This window comes from Prinia subflava, chromosome 8 (genome assembly GCF_021018805.1).
Source record: "Prinia subflava isolate CZ2003 ecotype Zambia chromosome 8, Cam_Psub_1.2, whole genome shotgun sequence".
NCBI lineage: Eukaryota > Metazoa > Chordata > Aves > Passeriformes > Cisticolidae > Prinia > Prinia subflava.
The window spans coordinates 4,780,700-4,806,872 of record NC_086254.1 but is presented as its reverse complement, the minus strand read 5'-3'; the positions used below and the strand labels follow the sequence as shown (position 1 = coordinate 4,806,872).

Sequence of the window (26,173 nt, the reverse complement as noted above, 5' to 3'; positions counted from 1 at the left end):
TCTATAGGATTCACTAAAAAAGCACAATTATTCAAGCATTCCTCAAGATTTTTTAAGTATAGTTTCACAGAAAAAGAGAAATTTATACAAGTAAACTTCTGAGAAAGTACTGAAATAGATTTGGGGTTTTTTTTTCCCTTCCTTCCTCTTTGTAGAGGGCAAAAAGGAGAATTTGTGCATTGTTCTTGTCTGAAAATTTGACACCAAATTTGGAAGAGGTTCAAATTCACCTGTTAACCAGCTACAGCACAAGATGTATGAACACACAGAGAAGCCTTGTCCCAATTTAAAAACTACTGCTTTCAAAATAATTTGCTTACATATATAATTTATTTGCAGTGCCATCAAGAGCAGCTAAGTTGAGGCAGGCACGCAGAGCTCGCTTTGCAGCCTTCTGTAGGTATAATTTAGCAGTCTGAAAGGAGTCCTCTAACTAATTTTGAAATGTTAAGCACAACCTCTTGAAATCTAAAGAAAACAGTGAAGCAAAGATAATCAACATAAGTATTTCTTTCACAGCTAAGAATCAGCCAACTCTACAGCAGCCCCACAAGAAAACTCCAGTGTATTTTACAGAAAACCCAGAAATTTGAGCAGGATAGAATAAATGGATGGTCTTAGTGCCTAAAATGAATGACACCAAACATACCCACCAGCTAAAAATACAGTAAGTCCTCTGAAAATATATACCAGGAATCTTCACAGTACCCTGCCCTCCACCCTAATCCATCCCCTCCTCCCATGTTACTGTAAAAATTTAAGAAGTTCTTGGGGTCTGGGATCCTCACTGCTTTCATTAGGATCCGCAGGTGTTCCTAAAATGTGTTAAAAAAAGAAATCCAAGTAATATCTGAGTCTGTGTTTTCTTTAATAATAAATGCTTCTGCTGAAACCAGAATTAATTCTAAGGATGACTAAAAGCCTTAAATATTAAGGGCATGAAGCCTGTCACTTTACTGTATTTATATTAAAGACTGAATCACCAAAATTAAAATATTACTGAGTTTATGGGAAGAAGCCATTACTTACTGTTACCTAGAAAATATCAACCATTAAATCCACGTCTCCTACTGCCAAAGAAAAACCATCCAATGACTGGGAGCATCATTTTATTCACTACGTTACTATTTGAAAACATTTTTTCCTGCAATGCAAAGCACAGAACTTGACTCACTCATCACTTGATAAAACCATTCTAAATCTGTTCTAAAAGGGCCCTGAAATGAAAAATCTAAGCATGCAGCCAGCTGAGCTGTAAGAACAGGCACGAAGGGTTGGAAATTTTATTCCCTGGTATGGGACAATAGTTGGGCAGATATGCAATTTATTTTTATGAAGGGGGGAAAAAATAGCAAAGCAGAAGAAGGCTGGGGGCAAAAAATGTTTCAGAGATTTTCTTCAGAAATAGCAAAGACCAAGATTAAAGAAATCCAAAGTTTGGCAGGGAGAAGGGGCCAGGTGGCAGAACATGCAATGCAGCAGCCACATGGGCATTGAAGGACCTCAGCAGCAAAATCAATTTTCTAGCAAATAGAGGGACAGCAGAAAAATCAACTGTGATTTCCAGCCTTAAGAAAAACAGAGGGAAAACGCATTCCTGTGTTGTGAACAGGGTGAGTTTAAAATTAATGCACAGTTGCCACAAAAATCACAGATTTTCAGGAGAACAGATCACTTTTATGTAAACAAGTGGCAATATAAAAGTGAACTGACCTGCATCACCAGTACTCATTTGCACTGGAGGAAATGGTGTTTTCCTTACTGGAAGAGAGGAAAAAGAAAAGAAAAAGACAGCACATCCTGAGGGGAAAAAAAAAAAAGGAAAGGACACCTCTTGTGCTAAGTATTATTAGAAAGTAGATAAGTATTAAAGTGAGTCACAGTTGGACCAAATAAGCAAAGAATACCTTTAAAGGCTGCACAGCATCACAATACTATAAACAAGTAATGAGAAAGAAATAGCTGATTTCTGACAAAAAGCCAGTTGTTCTCAGCAGCACACTTTATTTTTCACTTCCTAAGCATGGTTCAAATCACACAAACTCCCAGATCCTTCAATACTTCCTTCAAAAGCAGTTTGCTGTAAGAATCATTAACCCTAACTCTTTACACTCTTCCTGTCTGATGACAAAACCAGCCAAATGCTTGGAAATGGCAAAGAATGGGAGAATGGAGAAATACCTGCTGGACGGGGTACAAAGCTGATCAGCCTTTTTCAGCTGGAAATCAGCTGGGGGGGCTCAGCAGCTGGGCACGGCATGGCACGGCACGGCCTGGCACGGCACGGCATGGCACGGCCTGGCATGGCACGGCATGGCACAGCATGGCACGGCCTGGCATGGCACGGCATGGCACGGCCTGGCATGGCACGGCACGGCAGGGCACGGCAGGGCACGGCAGGGCACGGCCTGGCATGGCATGGCACGGCACGGCCTGGCATGGCACGGCATGGCACGGCACGGCATAGCATGGCACGGCACGGCATGGCACGGCAGCTCCAGGCCATCAGGAGCTGCCATGGGACCCAGGAGGGATCCAGGAGGGATCCAGGAGGGATCCAGGAGGGACCCAGGAGGGATCCAGGAGGGATCCAGGAGGGACCCAGGAGGGACCCAGGAGGGACCCAGGAGGGACCCAGGAGGTCTCAGTGCCACTGAAAGCTGCTGGATCTGTGTTAGCTCGGCCATGGTGTCCATGTCTGCGCAGGGCAAACACAGCATCAGACAAGACACTGAAATTTTATGGATCAGAGCCTTTCCCAAGCTGCCTCTCTGCACTTTGTAAATGTCTTTTTGTGGTCAAGTCGAGGGTAAAAGCTCCACCATGTGGGAGAAGCTTAGCACTAGCCCAGGTGAAGGTGGTGTTTACTCCGTGGAGCATCCAAGGAGCAATGTCCTGGCAGGTGGCACCCAGGGAAGGCTCCCCAGCCATAAAAACCCCGGGACATTCATTAATTTCCAGCACATTGTCACTGCACTGGGTACCCACACATCATTAATAGCTGTCAATTACAAAAATGAGGGAGGCTCAGAACACTTCCCATGCTTTTGTTTTGTGAAGGAGTAACTTTTTCCAGGGCCATGAATAATACTTGGTGCTGTATGACTGAAAACAGTGAATAATCGCAAAAAAAAGGAACTGTTCCATGTTCCAGTGAAGAGACAGCCTGCCAAAACAAACATATTATGGCTGCAAAGGAAAGTAATGTGTCTGTAATTTTAAACTCTGTCCACTTTAGTAGTTCAACAAGTTTTTATCTCACCCAAACAACAGAAGCAGTAACACACAGCACAGAACCTGCATGAACCAACCTGTACTGTGTGTGTGGTGGTGGGGAGCAGCAGACAACCCAAACAAAATGTGAAATTTCATGATAAATCTACCTTCAAAGCCCAATAAAGTTATGCTATACAAGCAGGATATTAATTCTAAAAAATTAGGAAAAAATATTTTAATAGGAATACTACCTAGTCTTTTATTCGCATAAGTAGTCACATAATTCATTGCTAAGTCCCCCCGCAAAAAAAGAAATACATCCAATAATAATCTTACAAATAATATTAGAAAAACTGACAATGTTTCAGGATTGCATTTATACACCAGCAAGAGGGAAGAAGCATTAAGTATTCTTGAGCATCAGAGCAACCAATCTTAAGAATGTATTTTAAAATCAAATAATTAAGGAAAATATCTTAGTTGCAGAATTTAAACATATTCACTACAAGTTTTTTAAAAACAAGAGCCTAATCAGCATACAGGGACTGGGGTTTCAGCAGTGACTACAGATTTTGCAGGTGCTTTTCAGTGGGCCCATTTGAACAGCTCCTTATTTATCCAGTTGATGAAGCACGTGTTGGGAACAAGGCAGTGCTGCTGGCAGGGTGTGCAGTTGGGAGATGCTTCCCAATGCTGCCCAGATCCAGAAATTCCAGAAATTCCCATCTTCCACCCTCGCTATTGCAGCACGCACATGGGATCACCAGGGAAGGCTCCAACGCAGCGGGGCCCCAATGCAGTGAGACAGCAAAACATGGAATGGTCATTCCTGAACAGCCAAAGCTCCGGGAACTGGTGCACTCGATCTCTTTTTATAAACATGGGTATCAAGATCTGGCAGATGGCACCCTGAGGGGACAGCCAGGAGGGAGGTGTCCCCTCATCACCTGAGGACCAGTGGCAGTCCCCTCTTGCTCTGCAGCAGCCACAGCCCCAGGGAAGCCCCTTCCTGACCCCTTCCACCACCCCAGCTCCCGTCCATGCCTCCACTCCTCCCAGGCCAGGGCTGCAAACCAGGGAGCAGAACGGGCACAGAGAGCTCCACTGCCCTGCCCAGCGTGGGACACATCCCTGCCACCAGCACAGGGTGGCCACACTGACAGCTCCTCTGCCCTCCACCACACCCTGGGCTTTCCAGGGCAGGTGGATGGCCCTGCCCAGCCCCAAGGAGCCGGTCAGGGGTGGCCAGGAGCCCCAAGGAGCCGGTCAGGGGTGGCCAGGAGCCCCAAGGAGCCGGTCAGGGGTGGCCAGGAGCCCCAAGGAGCCGGTCAGGGGTGGCCAGGAGCACCTAGGGGCCGGTCAGGGGTGGCCAGGAGCACCTAGGGGCCGGTCAGGGGTGGCCAGGAGCACCTAGGGGCCGGTCAGGGGTGGCCAGGAGCACCTAGGGGCCGGTCAGGGGTGGCCAGGAGCACCTAGGGGCCGGTCAGGGGTGGCCAGGAGCCCCCAGGAGCCGGTCAGGAGCCCCCAGGAGCCGGTCAGGAGCCCCCAGGAGCCGGTCAGGAGCCCCCAGGAGCCGAGCCGTCCCGCCGTGCACACAGAGCTCGCGCAGACACCGCGGTTACGGGGCAGATCGAGACAGGTTCCGAGCGTTTGGAGAAGCGCTCTGCAGTTTTCAACACTGACATGACAAGCTGGCCGGGAGCCACGGGCAGCAAACCTCGCTGTAACAGGGTAACCTCACTGAATGTGTAACTCACAGAGCTCGGGGTGCCGGGACAGACATCCTGGGGACAGCCACCTCTGGTGTCCCCCGGCTGCCGGACACCCCCGGCACGCGGCGCTGCCCACGGCCAGATCCCCGTCTGCAACACCACCCCAAACGAGCCCTCCCTCTCCAACCTCCTCCCTGGAGCCTGCTCCAGGCTGCTAAGTAGGTTGATTTTCAAGTATTTAATATCCAGTCGGATCTTCAGCACTCTGGGTGGGAAAGTGGAGGGGTGGGAGGGAGGGAGGGATAAAAAATCAGGCTCTGTCATCGCTCCCAAGAGCGACTCTTATACCCACACAGCCAGTTGGCACCAGCCAACCGTATCTCTGAATTTATGCTAATTCTGTCACTCATCATTACCAGTCAGTCACTCCTAAACCAGCTCTCTGGGAAACACCCCAGTTAGGCTCTATCCTTCCTGAGGAAGGATGAAGATAAATTTGAAGAACTATTTTTTCTTCAATAAAGCTGAAGCAGAGCTGAAGTTCTTGAGACTAGTAGAAAAGGACTGTTCCAATAGACACATCACACAAGTTTTTTTCAAAGACAAACTATCTTTTCAAAACTAACTGAAACATTTTAAATGTCTGTGAGCTAAGGCCACTTTCACCAGATGCATCACTCCTAACTCTGACTTTTAGAGTCAAATCACCTGAGCTGGCTGCTCCAGGACCATTAATTTGGAGGACTGCACTCTGAGGTCAGCTAATGGCCCTGCCTCATCCACGGACGATTTAGGTGTCTTTGTTTCCACAGTGCAGAGGATCATTTCATCAAGGCTCTCACACAGCCACGCTCCATTTTCAATTCATATTTCCCTTTAATCTACACATCCCTCCAGTGAGCTCCTTCTCCAGACACGAGCATCCTCACGGCATTCCCTGGAAAACACTGCTTCCCACAACATCCCACCTGCCCCCACTGCTTTTATTTGCCCGGAGAAGAGTCATGCAGCACCTCACTCTTGCTCAGTTTATCACCACAGCCATGGTCTGTCTGTCCTGCTCCACTGCAGCCATGGAATGGGCCCGGCCTCTCGTGCCCAAGGGCACAGAGCTCCCAGTCCTTGTCCCAGAGCTGGAGGGGACAGACCCGGCTGGCAGCTCCATCACAAGGGCACTCTTAGGAAATATCCTCCCTGTTCAGTAACATGTAAACCTCTCTGTGTTAAGAATATGAATTGTATAAAGAGTATTAACTAAAGCATTGATGAAATATATGGGGAAAAGCCTGCAAACTGTTTACACATACAAAAAAGTTTGTGACTATTTGGATAAAATGCTGCCATGCACATGGAATAGGAAACATTCAGAGATGCATAAACCTATTTTATGTCTCATCTCAGGAATTATCATCATGCCAGCCTCAGTGGTGGAACTGAAGCAAACTCAAGAGACATACATGTTAAAATCACCATCAGTACCTCCTACAGTAGGGAAATACTCATTAAAGATTTGCCATCCAAATACTGACTTGCACTAATCACACTTAACTTATCAGGTATCTGATGACCCCAGAACAAGACAATACATCCATAATCACTGATTTCAGGGGTCTGTAAGTTTTGGGCTCAAAACACCAAGCACTGGAGTATGTTTTATTTATATGCTCAGTGGCTATAGAGCAGGATCATGTCATTGCTCAAACTGCTTAATCTGTCTCAGCATTTCAAATTAAAGTTGAAAAGAACCACTAGTGCTTTTAACTGTCCTTAAATTACATTAATTGCGTTGTTAAGCACTTTAACAGCCTTATGAAGGCAGCTAAGTAAATCACTGCTCAAAAGTAAGTCTGTACAAGCACCTCCCCAGCTCCACACAAAGGACAGAGCTGTCGATGCCCCAGCCTGAAGAATGAGGATCTCCCATACATGAGAAATAAAAGCAGAGGCTACTTTTACCCTTTGCCCAGACAATCTCTATGTCAGCATCAACTGCTGGAACATCGATATATCGTGTGCACAGAGAGCACTCAAGTTATGCTGTCATGACTCTATTTACACCCTGTCCTGCCAGCAGGCAACTGATGTCATACACCTGTATACAACAGAAAAATTCCCAACCTAGACATTTCTGCTGGCAAGAGATCAGCAGGCTTTAATGAGCACTGCAAACTAACTATCCAGCCTTCAGCCAGAGCTCCCTGATCTCTGCCTGAACTATTGCACAGGGCTAAAACTTCACTGCTCCAAGAGCAGAGATGTCACTGCCAGGGACAGCAACAGACTGAACAAAGTCAGTGCTGGTCATCACAAACTTTGGATTTTTACATCTACAGGCCCTCTCTTTGGGGTGTGCTTTCTACATCCCGTGTAACTGGAGAATGTACAGGTGTGGTGGTCAAACAACTTGACAGAAGTATTCTTGTGTGTTATAAATAAGCACACCTGTACTGACATGCAGAACGTGGAACCTGCACAAAATAGCAGCCAAATTCTTACAGCCACGGCAGGCACAAGCTGAACCAAATACAGATCAGATTGTTTCAAGAATAGCAATTATATATATATATATCTCACATATATATAATCTCACATATATATATATATCCAGAGATACTTGATATACCGAGAAGAAACAATGGAATGAAATAAAGCAATCCAAAAGTTTCGAGCCATCTGTATATTCCGTGCTGAGTATCAAACCATCTGTATTATATTCTTAGATCAGCTAAAGCAAACCACTGGCACCAGTGCCAAGATTGGCAGCAGAGACGATTTGGACTGCCACCAACGAGAACGAGCTACCATGCCTTTTAGAATAAATTTTGTAGCAAACACCAAAAGGGTTGATCAACACATATTATCACAGCTACAACAAGCCAACTAGTTTAAAAAACAGCCTTTGCCATCCCACAGTGTTTGATTTCATGCCGTACGATAAACTGTACGCCTAAAAAGGAAATTCAGCTTCTCACTGTCCCTGTCCCGCAGGGAAATGGCTCAAACCACTGCAGCAAGTTTTGCACAACAGCACCGAGCACCTGCACAAGGTGTCAGCAAGGCCAGACCCCACATCAGCGACTGGGGTTCACTGCCATGTTCAAGGACACCAAAACCCCACAGGAGTCAGGGGAGAGGCAACTGCACCCCAAACTCCTCAGCAGCATTTTCTGAGGCATGTCCTCTCCTGCTCCAGTGTGGGACCAGGCTTGGCTTCCTTCATTTGAGAGACACCAGCAGCCCCAAGCGAGCCACACTCGCGTGCTTCATCTTCTCCAACCCCAGTCTCCACCATTCTCCAGCACCTCACTTGTCCCGGGAAATTTCATCGATCCTTTGAAGTCTAGCCAAAATTTCAAAGGCAAAAATGCCAAAATATCCTTGAGGATAAAGTTGCTGATGTAAAGAACATTGGCTAACGCCAATAATTTTATTTTCATATTTTAAAAGAGCCCAAAAATAACTATTCAGCACCTTTTCCTCTGCTTGAGATTTTGAGAACAACACGCCTACCAAAGAGTGTAATTCTCTTAGCGCTAAGAATTTTGCATGGGTGGAACTCTTTAGCTAAAAGTGATGATAAATAACACCTCCTCAATCCTGCAATCTCCAGAAACAGTTTACAAGAACTAATACATTAGGCTGATTTGCAGTGTTAAACTAACATTTCCCAACCCTCTGATGTCCACCTGAAGGATGCCAGGGGAGACATCAAGATTAAGGGAGCACAACACAAGTTCAGCTGTCTGAGGATCTTCCTTCCTCTCTGCCTTTGCTGTTGTGGGGATATCTAACTCTGTGACAAGTTTCTGCATGGAGAATTAGCAGATATAACTCACTGCCACATCCTGAAAGCTCATCCATCACCCCAACAGCCTCACAGGACCCTTGCTCTGCTGGGCAGCACAACGCCAGCCTTAAGCTGAAGGTACAACCCTCCAATGACAGCAGGTTTTTCTTCTTTTTTCAGCATTCACACAGCACTTAGGTGTTAAATCAGCAAAATTAAGCAGCATTTTTCAACCTTGTGTACAGTTTATGTACAAATGCTGCTAATTGATGAAAAAACAGTGTACACAGGTTCAAGAACTTGCCTGCACGTTCTTCTTACCTCTAGACCTGCCATACAAAGGCCCACACACACAGCAATGAAATGGGTCACATATGATGTTTTTAAACTTATGCATACACTCCATGCAGAGCACCTTCTGAAGAGTCCAATTAAAGGTATCAAAGAACAGCAGAATAATATCCTTTCCCCAATAAAACATATTTGCACTTTGAACTATGCATATTGTTTAACTCCATTCGGAATCCTATTATGAGAAACTTATTTTATGAGTCTGCCAAAAAGCCTGGTTACCAGAAGCGTAATCACAGTAAGCAATAAAGGCTGACATGGAGGATATTTCTAGGCAATTACAGCAGGTGTTTTAAAGGCATAAAGCTGCAGAGTTATAAATCTATTTAGAGCCACAAACACAGGGAAAGTAAAAGGCAACCAGAAGGTTCAAACTCGCACAGCACACAAACATTTTTCCTCTTCCCCTGCAGAATGTAGAGGCTGCAGGAACAAGTCCACAGTGAATTTCAGCAAGTCAGAAGAAAACAATATAAAATGCTGAGGTGCAACAATCACTGCAAAATGAATGTAGTGTCTTCAAAGGAGGATGCAGCACACATACATACATATATATATATAGACACATCCATATATATATATATAAAAGATACAAAGCCTCAAAAAATCATATCACTTAAGGACTGCTAAATCACTTTAAAAATGTTGTTTCTTTTCAACTCAGTTAAGCAGGGTTGCATGACGAGGTTTGAAAAGGCAGTCTAATGGGGGGTGTTCACAAAAAGTAAAGTTGTGGATGTGACAAGTCCTATTCAGCCCTTACAAACACTTGTACACGAGCCTTATCTACGATGCAGAATTGGTGGAGAACTCAGGCAGAGCTGACTTGCCAGCACAACACGTAACCTTACAGAACGATTGCCGGTTATCAAGGTTGCATAAGCCAAGAGACAACACCAACTATAAATATGACTACCAGCTATTCCACACAACCCCAAGCGTCCTGCCAAGCCCTCCTTCATGTTCTCTCTCACACAGACAAAGGCCTCAAAGCCATGGGACATCTGCCAGGGAAACAAATGAAGTTAAAAAACCAGAAGAACATGAACATGTACTAACCTAAACTTGTGTGTTCTTTCTTCCCAATTCCTCCCCCAACACCTCCCCCTACAAAGACGATGTCTCAGTTTACTGTACTCTCTTCCTTCTCCCAACCAGTCTTAACTCTTGGACCAATGTTTTAAAGTTTCCCTGCCTTTGAAAAAATAATGTTCAGTTCTTAAATGTTTTGCCAGATCTGGACCACACCCTGCCCTCTCCCAAAATCTTGGTTGTTTGTCTCCTATTGCACATAATCAATTATAGCCCTTTCAGGTTTGTATTTTGCATGGTGGGAGCTGATCCAGGAAGGAGATTGTGCTTGTGTGAGCTTGTGTGTTTACACAAACACACACACACATACACACACCTTGACAGAACTGTTTTGTCTCCACAGAACTTTAGGGGATTTTCCTGAAACTGAGTTTTTCACTTATAAGCAGATAAGCACTTGATAGAAAAAACGCAGCTGAAAATTTGACTCCTAGCAGATCATGCAAATCACTTAAAATACAAAAGGAAAGAGCAGAACCCTCATCATTCCATCACCTCAAGAACTGGCCATCAGTCATAAGCAATAACTACAGAAAAAAGCACGGGGACACCCAGCAGACCTCTGCAGTTCCGCTGTACATTTATTTCCCTCTCCCCGTTCTTCTTCCCGGCCTCAGTGTCAGACACCAACTCCGATGTTTGACAAAAAAGGGATACGGCAGATTGCCCACCAGCCGCAGCGTGTGCTGCCAAGTGAGAAATACAAGCTTGGAAACAGGCTCGAGATTCCAGCCAGGACAGCGAGGCTGCGAGCATCGCACAGTGACATAACTGAGCGTGCTGGGGAGAGGCTGCAGGGGACGTGGGAAGTCATTGCATGAAATAACTCTGCAGTGCATGCAAAGGAGCTGTTTTCAGTACCCAGCAAGACGACTTCATCATTTAGGATTGCCAAGAAATAGCTGCAGCTTTCTTCTATCTGATTTTTCTTTTTTAACTAAGTCGAACAGCCAAATCCCCTTTACTACTCAAATGTGAATTTTCCAGCATAACTTTCCTGTAGATGTTCTGTACTTAAATTTTCTTTATTAGCTACAGTAAAGTGACAATCACTTGGCAGAACAAGGATCACCCCGGGTCTAGTTCACAACTTTGGGCTCCTACAACATTGGAAAAGAAAGTTTACATCCCAGAAAAGACAAGAATCATCTTGTTAATTTGTTTGGTACAACAGTGTGAACAGCACATGTAGACAAATACTCAATTTGTCTTCAGACAGTTTTTAGAAGACAGACATTTTATCAGCGGATCTGTTAACACTTTCCTTCAGAAAATATGTTTCGCCTGCCAGCAAACAAACAACAAAATAATGTGTCATATCTGTAAAACGAGGGAGAGAAATAATCAAGATTAGCTTCAAAGTGTTGCAATAAAACAACAATAACCAAAGGCTGGAACACAGGATTCATGTTTCAGCCCTGTGCTCGCAATCTCACGTTTGCTCTTTTTCTCTGCAGCACCTGCAGACACGGGGGCATTACACGGTGATTCTCTGCAGTTCTGCTATTTAACAATAACCAAGGGAATGGGATGCTCATGAAGCCACTGCTGGAAACCCAAGCACCTCACACAGGCTGTGCTACACCCAGAGCAGCTCCATGCAGCAAAAGGCACCCCGAGATGGTGCTGCTTGTTCCAACCCTTCTCAAGTCACCAAGCACCACTAACTTACCCACTAACTTCAACTGCAGGAAAAAAACGGCAAAATTCTGTTATCTTTCTGTTTAACTTGACATAGTAACTGCTAAATAAGTCCTCTATTTTAAATTCAGAGGTACAGAAGAAACTTTAACCAGCAAACACTACATGGAAGCACTTTTGAGTGAGGGTTCCAAGATCCTGAAAACATTTTTAGTAAGCTCCATAAATTGTAGTTCTAATTAAGGATTAAATTTGGAGACTAAACACCTCTTTATTTGAGGGCAGGGAGGCTTAAATCTTTTTGTATTAATGCCGAGCTATATCATCTGATATTTTTGCTACGACCAACCTATAAAACCTGTCAGCTTCACTCAGTTTACACAGGGCTTTAATTATGTTTAACTAGAATCTGAATGATCTAATTACTTAACATCTTATAGCACAAACTACTGAGGACATCTGGTTGAGCAATTGGCAAAGGAGTCGGGGAAATAAAACCACTTTTGTGTACCCTGCTCAGGACCCCTGCAAACAGCTCTCCCTCCAGACAGCTTCCTTCTTCCATCCCACCTGGAATTTCTGCTGCCTGAAAACAGCTCTGTGAGAACAAATCATCCACCAGCTCAAAGAAAATAGTCGGTGAAGAAAAACTCCTAGTGCCATGAGCAGGATGATGGCACTTTGAAGAAGTTTCTCATTGTGCTTTGTTCACCACTGGGTGAAAATCCAGACCATGCTCTTCGCCTCTCTGGGGCTCCTTCTCCAAGCACTCTCCAGGAATTAAGACATGGAGGATCACCCCGAGCACAGGAACACTAAAACTGGTGTCAGCTCACCTACATCAGTGCCAGCAGGAAGCTCTCACACCTGCAAGCCTTGGAGATTTTAAAGTTTTTAACCTTTAAGGGAGCAGATCTTAGTAAAACCAGGCAAAACTCCACTGGGGGAACTATGAAGTCACCCAGAGAGCCCCGAGGTTAAACTGGGAATAAGCAGCAATATGAGCTGAGGATCCTTTTGGCCACAAACGCTTAAATGGTTTCTATAATGTCAGCCTTGGTCAGAGTCTTTCCCTTGGCCTGGCTCCCTGCCAGGGTGATATCACACTTCATACCTGAGGACTGTTCAAAGAAAAGGGTGCCTGAAACGCAGGAAGCTGTTGTCGTGACCCATATTGAGCAGACAAGCTCTCACTTTAATCTCTTTGCCTTGAAACCGCAGCGCGCTCACCCAACACATTAACCTGGCGTGGTCAAAGAAGAAACAAAACCTGAAAGTTCTGGTTAAAAACCCAGTTAAAGCTTTTGTTTTCTGTCTTTACTTTCCCTTAACAAACAGATGGAAACCAGCAATAACCATCTGGGTAAAGCAGCAATAGCTGTAAAGCACAATAATTTCACAAAAATACACTAACAAGGTCAGTTAAGTGTTTCTCTAATTGTCTTTTGCCCGTGACCTTTTTCAAAGATCTCAGATGAAAAAAACAAAACCAAAACAACTTGTGAAAGATCCTTTGGCATCTCTGACAGCGTCACAATTTGATTCTGTTTCCTGGGGAAATTCCAGTTGGGGAACAACATTCTGCCTTCCCAGATCTCCCCCTGCTTTCCCCCTGACCTCCCAGGAAGAACATCCAGCTTTCCATGCTCCACGACAAAATTGATTATCCCTGAACAGGCAGCAAAACTAAACCATTCCTGTACGTGCAATGCAGCAAATGTTTTGGAATCCTTCAAGATCAAAGCCACTCTATTAATAAACTTATATTTTTATATTCCTTGCAGCTGAAAAATCCAATTAAAACACTACAGTGACCTTTTACCAGAGAATGACTGTCACAGTGAGGACAGGATCAGACGACATCCGAAGCAGGGTTCCAGCAAAAAAATGGGATAGACAGGGAAAAAGACTCTTTGCAGTTGTTTTACTTCAGTCACTGGGGTGGTAAAGGGTGGCCTAATTCAATAGGAAGATCTGAGAGGCTTTTATTAGGTCTCCCAAGTAGTGTAACTGACAGTTAAACAAACAAAGTGTCAGGCCTTAAGTCAGCATTTAGAAAGTAAATTTATAATGAAGAGCTGACAATCAAGGCACCGTACAAAGGGGCTGCTGCCAACCAACAACTTAAAAAAAAAGGCAACTAGATATGGAATGAATATTTCTTACCACTGAAATTAACTTCACAACTGGTTGGTAAAATGATTACAGCAAATAAATAGGGCACAAGACACTCTGAAGTGTGACTGCAGTTTGCCATGACATCCCTGGAAGCAAGGCAAGACCCTGGATCCCAGCCCAGCAGCAGGGGCTGTGCTCTCCCACACCAGGCACTCCCATCTCACCCACCTCAGCACAAAGCCACAGTGCACCCAACAAATGAAAACTGACACAGAGCCCTCATCTCCTGGGATCAGGGCCTGTCACAGCGGCAGGAGAAAGCCTCTAACCCCAACTCCTGCCATCACCTTTCACCAGCGAGGATCCTGCCAGGTATCAGGAGCACAAAGCCAGGACTGGAGACACAACAACCCTTGGCACACAGGCAGCAGCCAAGCACAGAAAGCACCTTTCTAACCCCAGTGCTGGATGGCCAAGCAGAGAGTGCTGCAGTCCCAAAGTAACTTTTTAGCCCTGGCAGTGAAGCTAATTTTTAACAAAATGACATGTACAACAGCTCTGGGGCACAATGACCACTTTCTAAGATCCTGAAATCAATCTGAACTATTAAATTCTTCTTCTAATCCCAGTTAAAGTAGGTTTTCACAGCTCCAATTTTAGACTTCAAGTTCTATTTACAGGACAGAAAATCCCAGATAGTGACACTAATCAAGTTTTACTTAGCTTGGCATATTAAAGAACTAAGTATTCTCAGGATATGCCAGAACATCTCAGATGCTAACAGATTTTAATTTATCATCTAAACTGAGCTGATCACAGCACAGTGTGTGTGATGTTTTAATCATTTGTGCTGTATTTAACACATCACTCCAAGAAAAAAATCCCACACGGTTCTGGTCTCACTAGCTGATGGCCTGGAGCACAGCAAAGGCCTCACAAAGAGAAAAAATGTGTATCACAAGTTGTACAGGAGAACTCAGCTTTTACAATAAAACTTTCCAGCTGTGGGACTGACCAAAACTCTGTCTGCACTTAAACGTGAAACCACCTCCTCCTCATGAGCATGGAAACAGCAAACCTAGTTTTGGACATAAAACTGAGAGCATGGCTTAGTAAGACAGTTTAATTTGATTCAAATCCTGACCTTAACTGGGGAATTAATCCTCAGTCCTGCAGGGGTGAAGGACTGTCAGTAACACTGATGGCACTCAGAGTCTCACAGGATCAGGAAAGTACAAAAATAAAATTCTTACAAAGTACAGAATAAATTCCTATAGAACAATTCTTCCCTCCTCACTGTCTGCTTCATCCTAGGAAGCAAGAGCACAGCACCCCCTGAGCTCACTCCTACATGGCCACAAGTATCCACTGACTTTTGGAAGGAATGAAAAAGATATTCTGAGTTTCAAGCGGTAATTAGGAGTATAACGTACATTTGCCTATGAAAACAGACAAATGTGTTGTGAACAGAGGCAGAGATGAGCTGAGGACACAATATTAGCAAGCTGCCCTTTTTCAGTATCCCAAGAATTTCGAAAGCAACACTCCCTGCGCCAAAGAAAATGTGCAGAAACCTATAAGCATAAGAAAACTAGAGCTCCTGAAAGAGGCAGGGCAGGGCTGGAAGAAGGGGAGGGGGGAGAAACCAGTGCTCAACTGTATTTTTAAAATCCATGAAACACTTGCACTCACCTAAAAGAAACTATGTGTAAACAACTCAGCACTGAAGTCTCTCCACAGAAAATCAATTGCGAGACTACTGGCTCCTTGTTTTTAAATGTTTAATATCATCCCATCCCCACAATTAATATTAGAAAAGCAACTGTGCTCATACCAGACATACCAAACCAAAGCTGAGTTCTATCAATATTAACACACACAGATCTGCAACAGAAAAACAGATATGTAGTTCACTGACAAAATCAACATTCTCGTGTTTCAGATCCTAGACAAAGCATACGTTTTATTTATGGATGAAAATGAAGCTAACATCTTTAAGTGACAACATGATACAAATTTACTTTGACGTGAACATGCAATAAAACGTGTAAACACCCAATAAAAATAAAATAAAAAATAATTACAGACAAGACACAAATATAAATTTTATTGAGCTACAGTGACAACATTTGTGTGTCACATCAACGAAATAACAAGAAAACGAATGGAATTGATTAGAAACATGAGATAAAGGCAAAGATGAGAGGCCACTGGATTAGGATGGAGAGATTCATCTTTGCTCACAACTTAACCCTGGGCTGGGCTAGAAAGGGCAGCTCCTTCAGCCAAGCTCAGCCAGAAACTCTGATCACACACGTGCTAAAAATTCACAGGGATAAAGTTTTTCCACCCTTGCCAAGCTCAGGGAGCCAGGAGCAGGACACGAGCAGGAGGTGGATGTTCCTGATGGCACAAGCAGCACAGATAAAGCAAACCTCCAACCCCGCTGCCAGCCCGAGCAAGCTGCTGATAACACTCCAAAGCCTGGGAAATTTGGATAACAGAGAAAAGTTGATGTAAGAAAAGGCTTCAAGCTTTGGTGAATAATGAATTTCAGCCTCCAAGTACAAGTCCAGCACTTCACACAGGAACTGCTCTGCACATCTCCTCTCTCTGGCCATCCAGGGGGCTCAAAGGCTCCCAGTTACTGTCCTTAAAAACACCAGAGCGTGGCTTGGGATGGAAGAGCCTCCTTGGCCCTGGCTGGCAGAGGCTGCCCTGCCCTGCTGGAACAGGGAGCTGTTTCAAACCTCGGGCTGAAGCTTGAAATGAGGCAACCACAAACTGCTGAATTCTTAATTCAACATTCATATCACTGGCTGCTTGTAACGTCAATTTTAAACAGCCTTCAATATACAGAGAAATCTGAAGGGAACTTGATAAATTGTACATTACACCAAACAACAGGGAGGTATGTTTAAAAGTAAGAGTGTATCTATGTATGAGTAACTCTAGATTATAACTTTATAAGCAAGGGCAAGAAACATTTTTACCAGTGATTTAGTACCAATCATTCTCAATATTCTTTTAGGACAACCAACAGCTCAGTTCTTTTTTCACATTCATTTCTGTAGAAATTGTTTGCAGCAACAGCCTGAAAAGCACCTACAAATCAGCACGTTCACTGACTGAGCCATTTCAAATATTGAGAATGAAGGTGCAGAAAATGTAACCATTGAGTCTTGTTTACCCACAAGACAGAATGAAGTAGCGGCAGAACACAACAGTAACAGCTAACTCACAATCTTGTATCTCAAAGAGGGGCTGGGAGCATTATCAGTGTTTCCAGATGGAGAAGCAAAGCTGTGGAGGCAAGGGGCATGTTCAGGGGCTGGAGCCAGGGATGGGGATGGGGCAGGTCCCGACAGTGAGACTGCAGCTCCCAACTCCTTTGAGAGTCACTGCCACCTCCCGACTGTGCTCACACTGAATCTGACGCAGTTCAAGGCTCTGGGTGTCAGCCCCAGCCCCGCTCAGCACCGCTGCCCAAAGTGAGTGTCCACATACAGACATTTTTGATATGCAGATATATACCAGCTTCAGCTCACCCTTGGTAAGAGAAATCTTTCATTTTCTTTAGCATATTGGTTCAGCAACACCATGAAACCACAAACACCTAGCAGAGATACCAGTGAGAGCAGAAGGAGCAAGGCTTAACCCGTCAAACTTCCACTGCAGGTGATGTCTCATCACCTGCAACATTCCCTTTTGGCTTTGCAGTTTTGTTTCTACAGGAATAAGCCAGGGCACTTCCAAAACATACAAGCTTTTGCCAACTAAGATACACCTAGTCTGAGTCTTTATTTAAAAGAAAAAGGGAAAAAAAGTCAAAAGCTATGAAATTCCCTGCGGGTTTTGCCCCCTTTATTTTTGGTAAGAACAATGAGAATGCTTTTCCTGTTCATAATACCTGAAAATACCATGCAGGTGGATAGAAAGCTACCAGGAAACACAAACCCTGATTGTCACAGGGCAACACTAAAAACCTGCCAGTGCTCTCTGAAGTCACACCATCACCTCAGTGATGGACAAATTGTCCCGGGATGTTCCCACAAGGACAGTCTGGAGGCAAACCCCAGGTGATCCTTGCATAAGGTGAGCAAGTGCAGGTGAGGCGGATTTGGTGACGACACTACAGCCAGGCATTTGTTGGGAGACCCACCACAGTGCCCTGTGCACTGCCCAATATTTACATAAAGGCTAAAATAAGCTCTCTTCTATCAAGAAGTTTCATTTCCAAGTCCTAGCTTTATGCTCACTCTACCTCCTTCCTTTCTTTACCACTTCCCTCTATCCCCTCCAGTCCTTTAAGCAGTGTCATTTCCCCCACACTACTTGTTTTTATTTTTACTTCCCTCTAACACTGCTGCCCTCAGCTTGTCACACGTGAGCCACAGACAGCAGCCAACACTTCTCAGCAAGGAAAGGCCTCTGCAATCCTGCACACGCCCTCCCCAAGCCCATAAAAGCAATCCTACAGTGACGTGACAGCAGCAGCACGGGACCATCCCAGCTCCACTGCCCCAGGGATGTGATCAAAGGTTTGCAGGGATCACACCACGGTTTGGTCTCACCTGAATGCTCATGTGCAGTGCACACCTGGGCTCACCTGTACAAAAGCACTGGATTCAGCAAGAGGAATAGTCATGTTTCTGTGGAATTTGTGCTGCCATTTACCCATATTTTAGCCCAAATGTTCATATCATTCACAGAAAGCTTATGCTGGCACTCCAGATGCTGCAGTCTCCAGGCTTGCTCATTCACTAAGGTACATTTCCACACAAAAGGGCAGAAGCACAGGATCTGCTCAGCTCTGATGTATGAACTCCTCTGAAAAGCCTCCGAGACAGCCATGGCCTACATCCGTACGTGCCTCAAAGTGCTCACAACCAGAGACACAAAGATATGGGGGAATTCAAAGCATCTAAACACAGCAGCTTAAAATACTTCTGTGCATCTGCTTCTCAGCCTTTCAAAAAGGAGTAATCCTCACCTCTGTCTTCCCAGAGCAGATCACTGGGGTCCATGAGCCCCGGGAGGAGGATGAGCACCACCCCAGCTGCCCTCCCTGCTCCAGGGAAAGGCAGCACAGCTCCAGCCCCCACAGAAACTTCCTTATTACCCCAACTGCCAACAAAGAAATCAAATTATTGTAAGGCAAGGGGGCAAGGAATCGCCAGGGAGGCTAAAAGCTGTTAGACATTAGTGTGACAGGCTGCAGCTTCAAGCCCCTGCCTGCTGTAACACACGCACAGGAGCTGTCAGGCACCTCCTGCCTTTAGCACCTTCATACCAAAAATTACCTTTATTCAGGGTAAATGTTTGACTCTGCTAAGTCACAGGAGGGACCAAGTAACAGTGCAGTAAGAACTGCAGTGCCTTGCCAGAGAGAGCAGAAGCACAGCCAGGGTACAGTGGTGGATCTACTGCAAATTCCTTACTGCCTGGTGCTTTCCTGGAAATCCAAGTACTGTTGGACAGCAGTGGAGACCTTTGTTACATCCAACAACCTAACCCTGTGTTTAATCTTTTATTAAAACTTAACATCCAACAATCTGTCTGCATTCTGTGTTCTTCACAATCCAAGCAGTGCAATAACCTCTATTTTCTTCATTACAACTGCCAATAAAGGCAGAAATCATTGATTTGCCTTGTCGAAGCACAGACAACAAAAACAAGCTGAGAACATGTCCCAAAATGAGTAGGACACTATTTTTGACTATTTCTGAGGTCCAAGTTTCTCTCATCTTTCATGGTACACTCAACTCCATGTGTGAGCAGTCCAGTGCAAGTCTCTTCACCCAACACTCCCTGTCTTCTGCAAACAATCCCATTTCTGCTTCCCCCTCTCACCCTCACATCTCTCTCCCCACTCCCCCATTCCAGCATAGTGTCACTATATTCCCAATATAGGAAATGTATTTTCAAGGCCTTCCCACAAAGGATATGGGAAAGAACCAAGCAGGAAAAACCTGGATACACAAGATGGGAATTTACCACTCTGCTTACATAGAAAGACTAAAAGCCAGTGCACACTGCCTGCTTGGTGCCTTAAAAAACACCACTCATCCACATACGTGTCTGATCTCTACCCAATAAATAAACTGCCTTTATTCTCGGCCTCAGTGTGATCAAACTGAAACTCTGGATTATGCATTTTTCTACATCCACTTTTTGCATTACAAATCAGCTTGCAAATAAAGAATAACTGTTCACTGGAATTTTAGACTGCATGTAATTTCTTCTCTAGCAAATGTTTCACCCATTACTTATTTGGTATTGTTAGACACAGCCAACCAGTGCAGTTTTTTTCAGAAAACTCCCAACCATTACCATATTCCAAATCCTCCCTACTGCACTTCTCAATACATCATCCAATTAACCACAAACTTGGCATTAGAGCAGAGTGACCGAAGCACGCACTGACTCTGCCACATTTCTGATGGGCATTATTTCACTGCAGGAACAGAACAAGGGATGGAAAAGCTCTCAGAGATTTATCCCCAAGGAACAGGACTCCAGGAACTCTATGAAAGGCAAGTTCTTGTGCCAGAAGTACATCAAGGGCCTTTCCTCTGGTGTGTCACATGTGGTGGGTGCCCAGGGACATCACCCTGGCCACCACAAGCTGCCAAAGCTTTCGTGCAGCAGGGGAGCAGTGATGGCTCTCGTGGCATCCTGGCAGCAGCGCCCTGGCTGTGCCAGCCCTGCCCTCTCTGCACTGCAGCTTCCAGCAGGAGCACCCTGCTGCTGTCACCACCCCTCTCTGAGGAGCAGAAATGGGCACACTCTTCTCCACATGCACATTCAGCCACCACTACAAACAGAAAAGCAGTGGCTACTTTTAGGACACAAACAATTCTACAATGACCTGCACAGATACACAAAATAAACACCAAGACCTAATCACTAATTCCACTTCAGATGAAGCACATGAACTCCTTCACAGATCAGCTTGTGCTCTGCTACCATCAGACCCAACTAAAAAATGCCAACAACTCCACCTGTTTCTAATTCAGTAACAGGAGTACTTCAGTATTTAAAAGCTATTCATTACAACTTAGTTTTTCCAGATTTTGTTACAGATTTTATAAGATCAATGGTTTACCTTAAACAATTAGTCACAGAACTAATACTCCATCCTTACTTTAATCACATATGATGCAATACCAGGATGAGATTTTAAAAAACAAACACATTAGCAAGATTTGCCTTTAGATTTTCACTCCCCAGCTTGATGGTAATGAGTTCTGCCGTTCTGCTCAAAAGCAATAAGAAATTGTACTTTTTACCAGAATGTGAGCCTGTCCTAAAAAGCTGCAATGGCATTTTGAGAACTTGTGTTTATTGTCAAAATAACTATGGATAGTTTAAGTTTTCAAAGGGTATTAACTTCTTCCATTTGTCCTCAGATCCAGCTCAGAGCTGTGGCTCAAGCTAGACTCACTCCTGCTGGTCAGAGAGACCAGCTGCCTCCTCTGCTATTGATATATACACACATATTCAGGAATATTAAGCAAGCTGTCAAGGAGAGCTGCATGCTGTGCCCACGGGAACACAACACCCCTTTTCCTGTTCTCCAGCAAAAGGTTGTTTTTAGAGTGAAGGTGATGGTGACACCAAAAACTACAAACAAACCATGGCCACGGAACAGCAGGTTACCTTCACGCTGCTGAGCTGATTCCAGTCACACAACTGCTTCCACACAGGACGTGCAGCTCTAACTCGAGGGCAGCAGCATTTCTCCAGGGATTCCATCTGCAGTTACTGCCACAAGACTCGCTGTTTAGAGGGTCTGTTTTCCCTGAGCACTGCAACTCCCTCCCTATCAAACACGGGTCCATCTACCACCACAGGCAAACCGAGGCAGAAACAATTCCACAGCTTCTTTAGGAATCATGCCAGCCTTTACTCCAGAAAAGGGTTAATGTTCAGCTGCGTGCCTCGCAGGTACAGTCTCCAGTGAAGAGCCCTGTTTGATACCTGTAGGAAGCTGCCATTTTTGCATCTCATATTCCATTTGTGAACAGACCTTTTTGTTCTTTAATCCAAGTTCTGAATTATTTAATCCTGTCTCCAACACTTGAAACATCTTTCCCTATAAACAAGGGGTTATTTAGCGAAAGGAAATAAATAATTTAAAAAGTCAGACCCTAAAGTGTTCCTGGCTCTGTTTTTAATTAATATTGATACAATCTGGAGAAACCTGCTGCTTAATATTACAAGGCAGGTCGAAGCTCATCAACAGTTAAATGTCTCCTTGTAACAGAAGGTGGAAGAGGAAGTTGGGAGCAGGCGGGTACGCGGCGCTCGCTGCCAGCGATCCGGGACTGCCCAGTCCCAGCTCCTCACAACTTTCTCATGCACAGAGAGCTTCAAAGCCCTCACACCCTGAGCTACACGAGCTGGAGTTCACAGGGCTCAGGTGGAATTGTGTTGAGCATAAATCCTCCAGGCTTTTGTGCTGGAACAGAGCGTAAGCGGAAGTATTTTTATTTTCTACAATTCCACGCTCGAAATACGTCAGTGAAGGACGGGGAAGGAGGGAGGCATGGACAGTTCTGTGGGACTCAACTTCATCCCTGGGAATGACAGTTTTAAAAGCACATTGCCTCATCTGCAAGTGGGAGTAAATATTACATTACCTCTTGGTGCAGATGGGTGGGTAAAAAAAAAATAAAAGAAAGAAAAAGCTGATTTGAAACAAATTAACTATTCTGCATAAGGAGGAAGGTACTGTCTCCCTCCTCGGTCACTCCAGGGCTCTCTGCAGACACAGCGTATGCAAAGTTAACAAACTCTGTGCTGCTCACAGCCTGCCTGGTGAACCTGCCAACAGGTGAACAGCCTCAATCCGCAGCACAGATAAATAATCACCAGTCCTCAAAAGCAGGTAATGAATATTGTTCAAACAACTCTAAGCTGGCGTTACCAGAACGCTTCAAAGGAGAAGCTACAAGCTGTTCAAGTCAGACTGTCACATTTAGTCTGCAAAAACGAGATTAAGGTTTCTACAGTGATACTCCACAACAGGTTTTACAGTATGCACAGAAATTAAATTATTATAAAAGTGAGCTATTTTTTTACTAAAAACAGAATAGAACAATCTATCAAAATGCCATTTGGCTGTGTTCATTACATTTTAAAATTTAATTTACATGATAGATACTTTAGCATAATATGTTTTAATCAATAGGCATTTCTGAAGGCTTTATTTTTATAGGCAATATTTAGACTTGTTCACCGTTAAATGTAACGCCACGGCAGCGACGTTCGGAGCGTTTATTTTCCTATGCTAAGCAAGTACAGCCACACATACACAGAGGCAACAGCAAAAAGTCCACAATTAGAGATGTCAGACCTTGTTTAACTACATCTTAATTTAATCCATTTTATTTTATACAATTCTACATCTGGATCTCATTTTCTGTATTCCTGTAGGTATTCCGGGTCGCTATTAAGAACCCTTTCAAGTTAGCAAAGTTCAGCCAAGTCTACCTTAATCCAAAACCTTTAAAAGCAACAATAAAACGCGAAAGGGGGTAGAAGAGGACAGAGAACCCTAGAACAAAACGCTACTTTACCCCACCTCCTAATGCACCTGAACGTCGGGAGGGACCGGCCTCCCAGCACGGATCCCACGCAGCACTTCCCGTTTCGGGGGCTGCTGGCCTGGGAGTTCCAGCACCGCTCCCGCACGCCCGGCCCAGGCCAAGGGAGGGCGGCAGGACCCGGTCCCGCTGCCGGCCCCCGCCAGCATCCCCTCACCTCCAGCGGGAATGCGGCTCTGCCCAGCATCAGCGCACCATCCCTCCGCCTGCCGCAGCCTCCGGCCCGCTCCGCCGCCGCCTCCACGGGGGCCAGGGTGGGCAGCCGCCGGCTTTCGAGCCAATTTATTTAAACGGGAGGCAGCGGCGGGTTTGGAGAGGCAGGGCAGCGTCTTCCTGCGCCAATCAACTGGGAGACACGCGTGTTGCAATCCCATTCACGGCGGGAGCAGCACCGATACAGCGCCTGACAACCCCCCCGGCCCGCCCCGGCCTTATCTGTAGCCCGGCAACTCAATTAAACCGTGGGGCCGCAATTCCCCCGGGGATGCTCCCCCGGGGCCGGGGGAGGGAGGCCGGTCTGCGAGGACTTTCCCCCGCAGGAAACGGCACTTCTGGGCTCTCCCGAGCCAGCACAGTAAAGCATCAATATTCCGCTCATCTGTCAGATCCTGGACAGCAGGAGAGGCTGGAGAGCCCGTGAATTATGTAACGTGCCCTCCCGCCGCCGCGGGGAGATGCGCCGCGATGCGCCCGGCCGGCCGGGACGCCCCCGCGCCCCTCCCCGCGCCCGGCGCTGCCGCTGCCCTCCCGAGCCCCCCTCTCCGCGCACCGGGCGCTCGCCCCTTCCCACCCCGCGGGACCCTCCGCCGCTCGCTCCCTCCCTCCCTGCCGCCGGGTCCCCCCGCGTCCCCTCCGCTGGCGGCCCGGCGCGGTGCCCGCGGCGGTCGCAGGGCGGCGGCCGGAGCCCCGCGCCCGGCGGAGCGGAGCGGAGCAGAGCGGAGCCAGGGCCGGCACCCCGCGGCGGCGGCGGGGAGCGCCCGCCCGGCACCACAGCGCCCCCAGCCCCCGCCGCTCCGCGCCTGCACCGCCAGCCCGCCCGGCGCCCCCACACAAAGTCCCAGCACTCGGTAAACTTTCCCCGGCTCCCGGCGGGGGAAAAGCGGCGGGGACGCGGCGGCGGGAAGGGGGCAGGCGGCGGGGAGGGAGAGGCAGGAGGCGGGCGGGGGATGAGCGGCGGCCGCCGGGAGTCCCGCCGCGCCCGCCGCCCCTCACGGCCCCGCCGCCGGGGGGGAGCGCGGAGCGGGGAAAGAGCAGCCCGGGACGGAGCGGGCGAAGCGGCGGCAGCCCCGGCAGCGGCGGCTCCGGCGCCATCTTGGGCTGATCGATGAATTGAACAAAGAGGATCAATTTCCGATGGGGCCGGTGATCGATGGCGGGGGGGGCGGAGGGAGCGGAGCGCCGCGGCCGGGCGGAGCGGGGGGTTCCCTTTAGGCGGCGCGGGCCGGCAGCGGGAGGAGGAGGGGGAGGCCGGGCCCGAGGGAAGGCGGAGAAGGGAGGGAGGGGGGGGGGTCCGGCGGCGCGGCCCGGCCGGTGCGGCGAGCGGGGGAGCCTGACCTGCAGCTGCTGTAAATCAAAGCGCTTCCAATATTGAAACATCGATCCCACATTGGCCGCCATCTTGAGACATATTGAGACAGAGTGAGCGGCTGATAGAGAGAGAGGGGCTGGAGTTCAGGAGCCGGGAGGGAGGGGGAGGGAGGGAGGGAGGGAGAGAGGGAGGGAGGCGGCGGGAGGGGGGAGGAGGGGCGGGGGGGCAAGGGGGAGGGAGGCGGGCAGGGAGCGCCCAAATCCCGGCCTGGAGCCCGCTCGGAACACGGACTCAGCCCGCGCGCTCCCGTGGGGGGGGGGGGGGGGCAGGGAAGGGGCGCCGCGCGCTCCCGGCGCCCCCGGCGCGCGCCCGCGGGGACCCGCGCGAGGAGGGGCCGCGGGACGCGCGGGCGCGCGCGGGGACGGGCGCGCGCGGGGACAGGCGCGCGGCGCGGGGCCGCGCGGAGCGGGGGGACGCGGGGACAGCGCGGGGACAGCGCGGGGACAGCGCGGGGACAGCGCAGTGTGCGGGGCTGGGGAACGCGGGGACAGGGCGGAGCGGGGCCGGGGCGGCCCGGGGGGATGCGGACACGGGCGGGCGGCGCGGGGATGCCGGCCCGGGGGGAGCGGGAGCGGTGCGGAGCGCCCGCGGGCGCCGCGCGGGTTGATGGCAGCGCATCGCCCGGCAAATGGTGCCCGGAGCGGCGGCGGGGGGAGAGCCCGCTCGGGGAGCCGCCGGGCTAAAATTAGCCAAGTGCGGAGAGTTTTAGGGGAAACAACAATGAAAAAGTGCATCGAGGGCAGCGGGTTCCCGGTGTCCGGGGCGGTCCCGGAGCGCCTGGAACGGGATTTCTTCAGCGCGGACAGGCGCTCCCTGCCAGGGCCGGTGCCGCCCCGCGCTGCCGAGGGGAGACGGATGGCACGGAGGTTGGAAAATCAGATCCCAGCCCCGCGCAGGATATCCATAGAAACGAAGATTAAAAGGATGAAATAACTTATTTTGTTCTAAACAATAATGTTGCTATAAATACGAACGTTTTCCTTGTTCCCTTCCTGAAAAGCACATTACATTTTAGCAGGCTCATGCCCTAACAGTACAAACCAGTGCACACACGCAA

General features: G+C 47.3%; 1 protein-coding gene across 3 annotated transcripts in view; it reads right to left on the bottom strand.

The window, feature by feature from the left end:
- CUX1 (cut like homeobox 1) overlaps window positions 1-25,221 on the bottom strand; it is a 270,018-nt gene extending 244,797 nt beyond the window's left edge. For all 3 annotated transcript variants that reach the window (XM_063402464.1, XM_063402457.1, XM_063402465.1), the window contains exon 1: window positions 25,083-25,221. In XM_063402464.1, the coding sequence (XP_063258534.1) occupies window positions 25,083-25,145 (63 nt within the window). In that variant the 5' untranslated portion in view covers window positions 25,146-25,221. The remainder of the gene's footprint in view (window positions 1-25,082) is intronic.
- Between the last annotated feature and the right edge of the window lie 952 nt (window positions 25,222-26,173).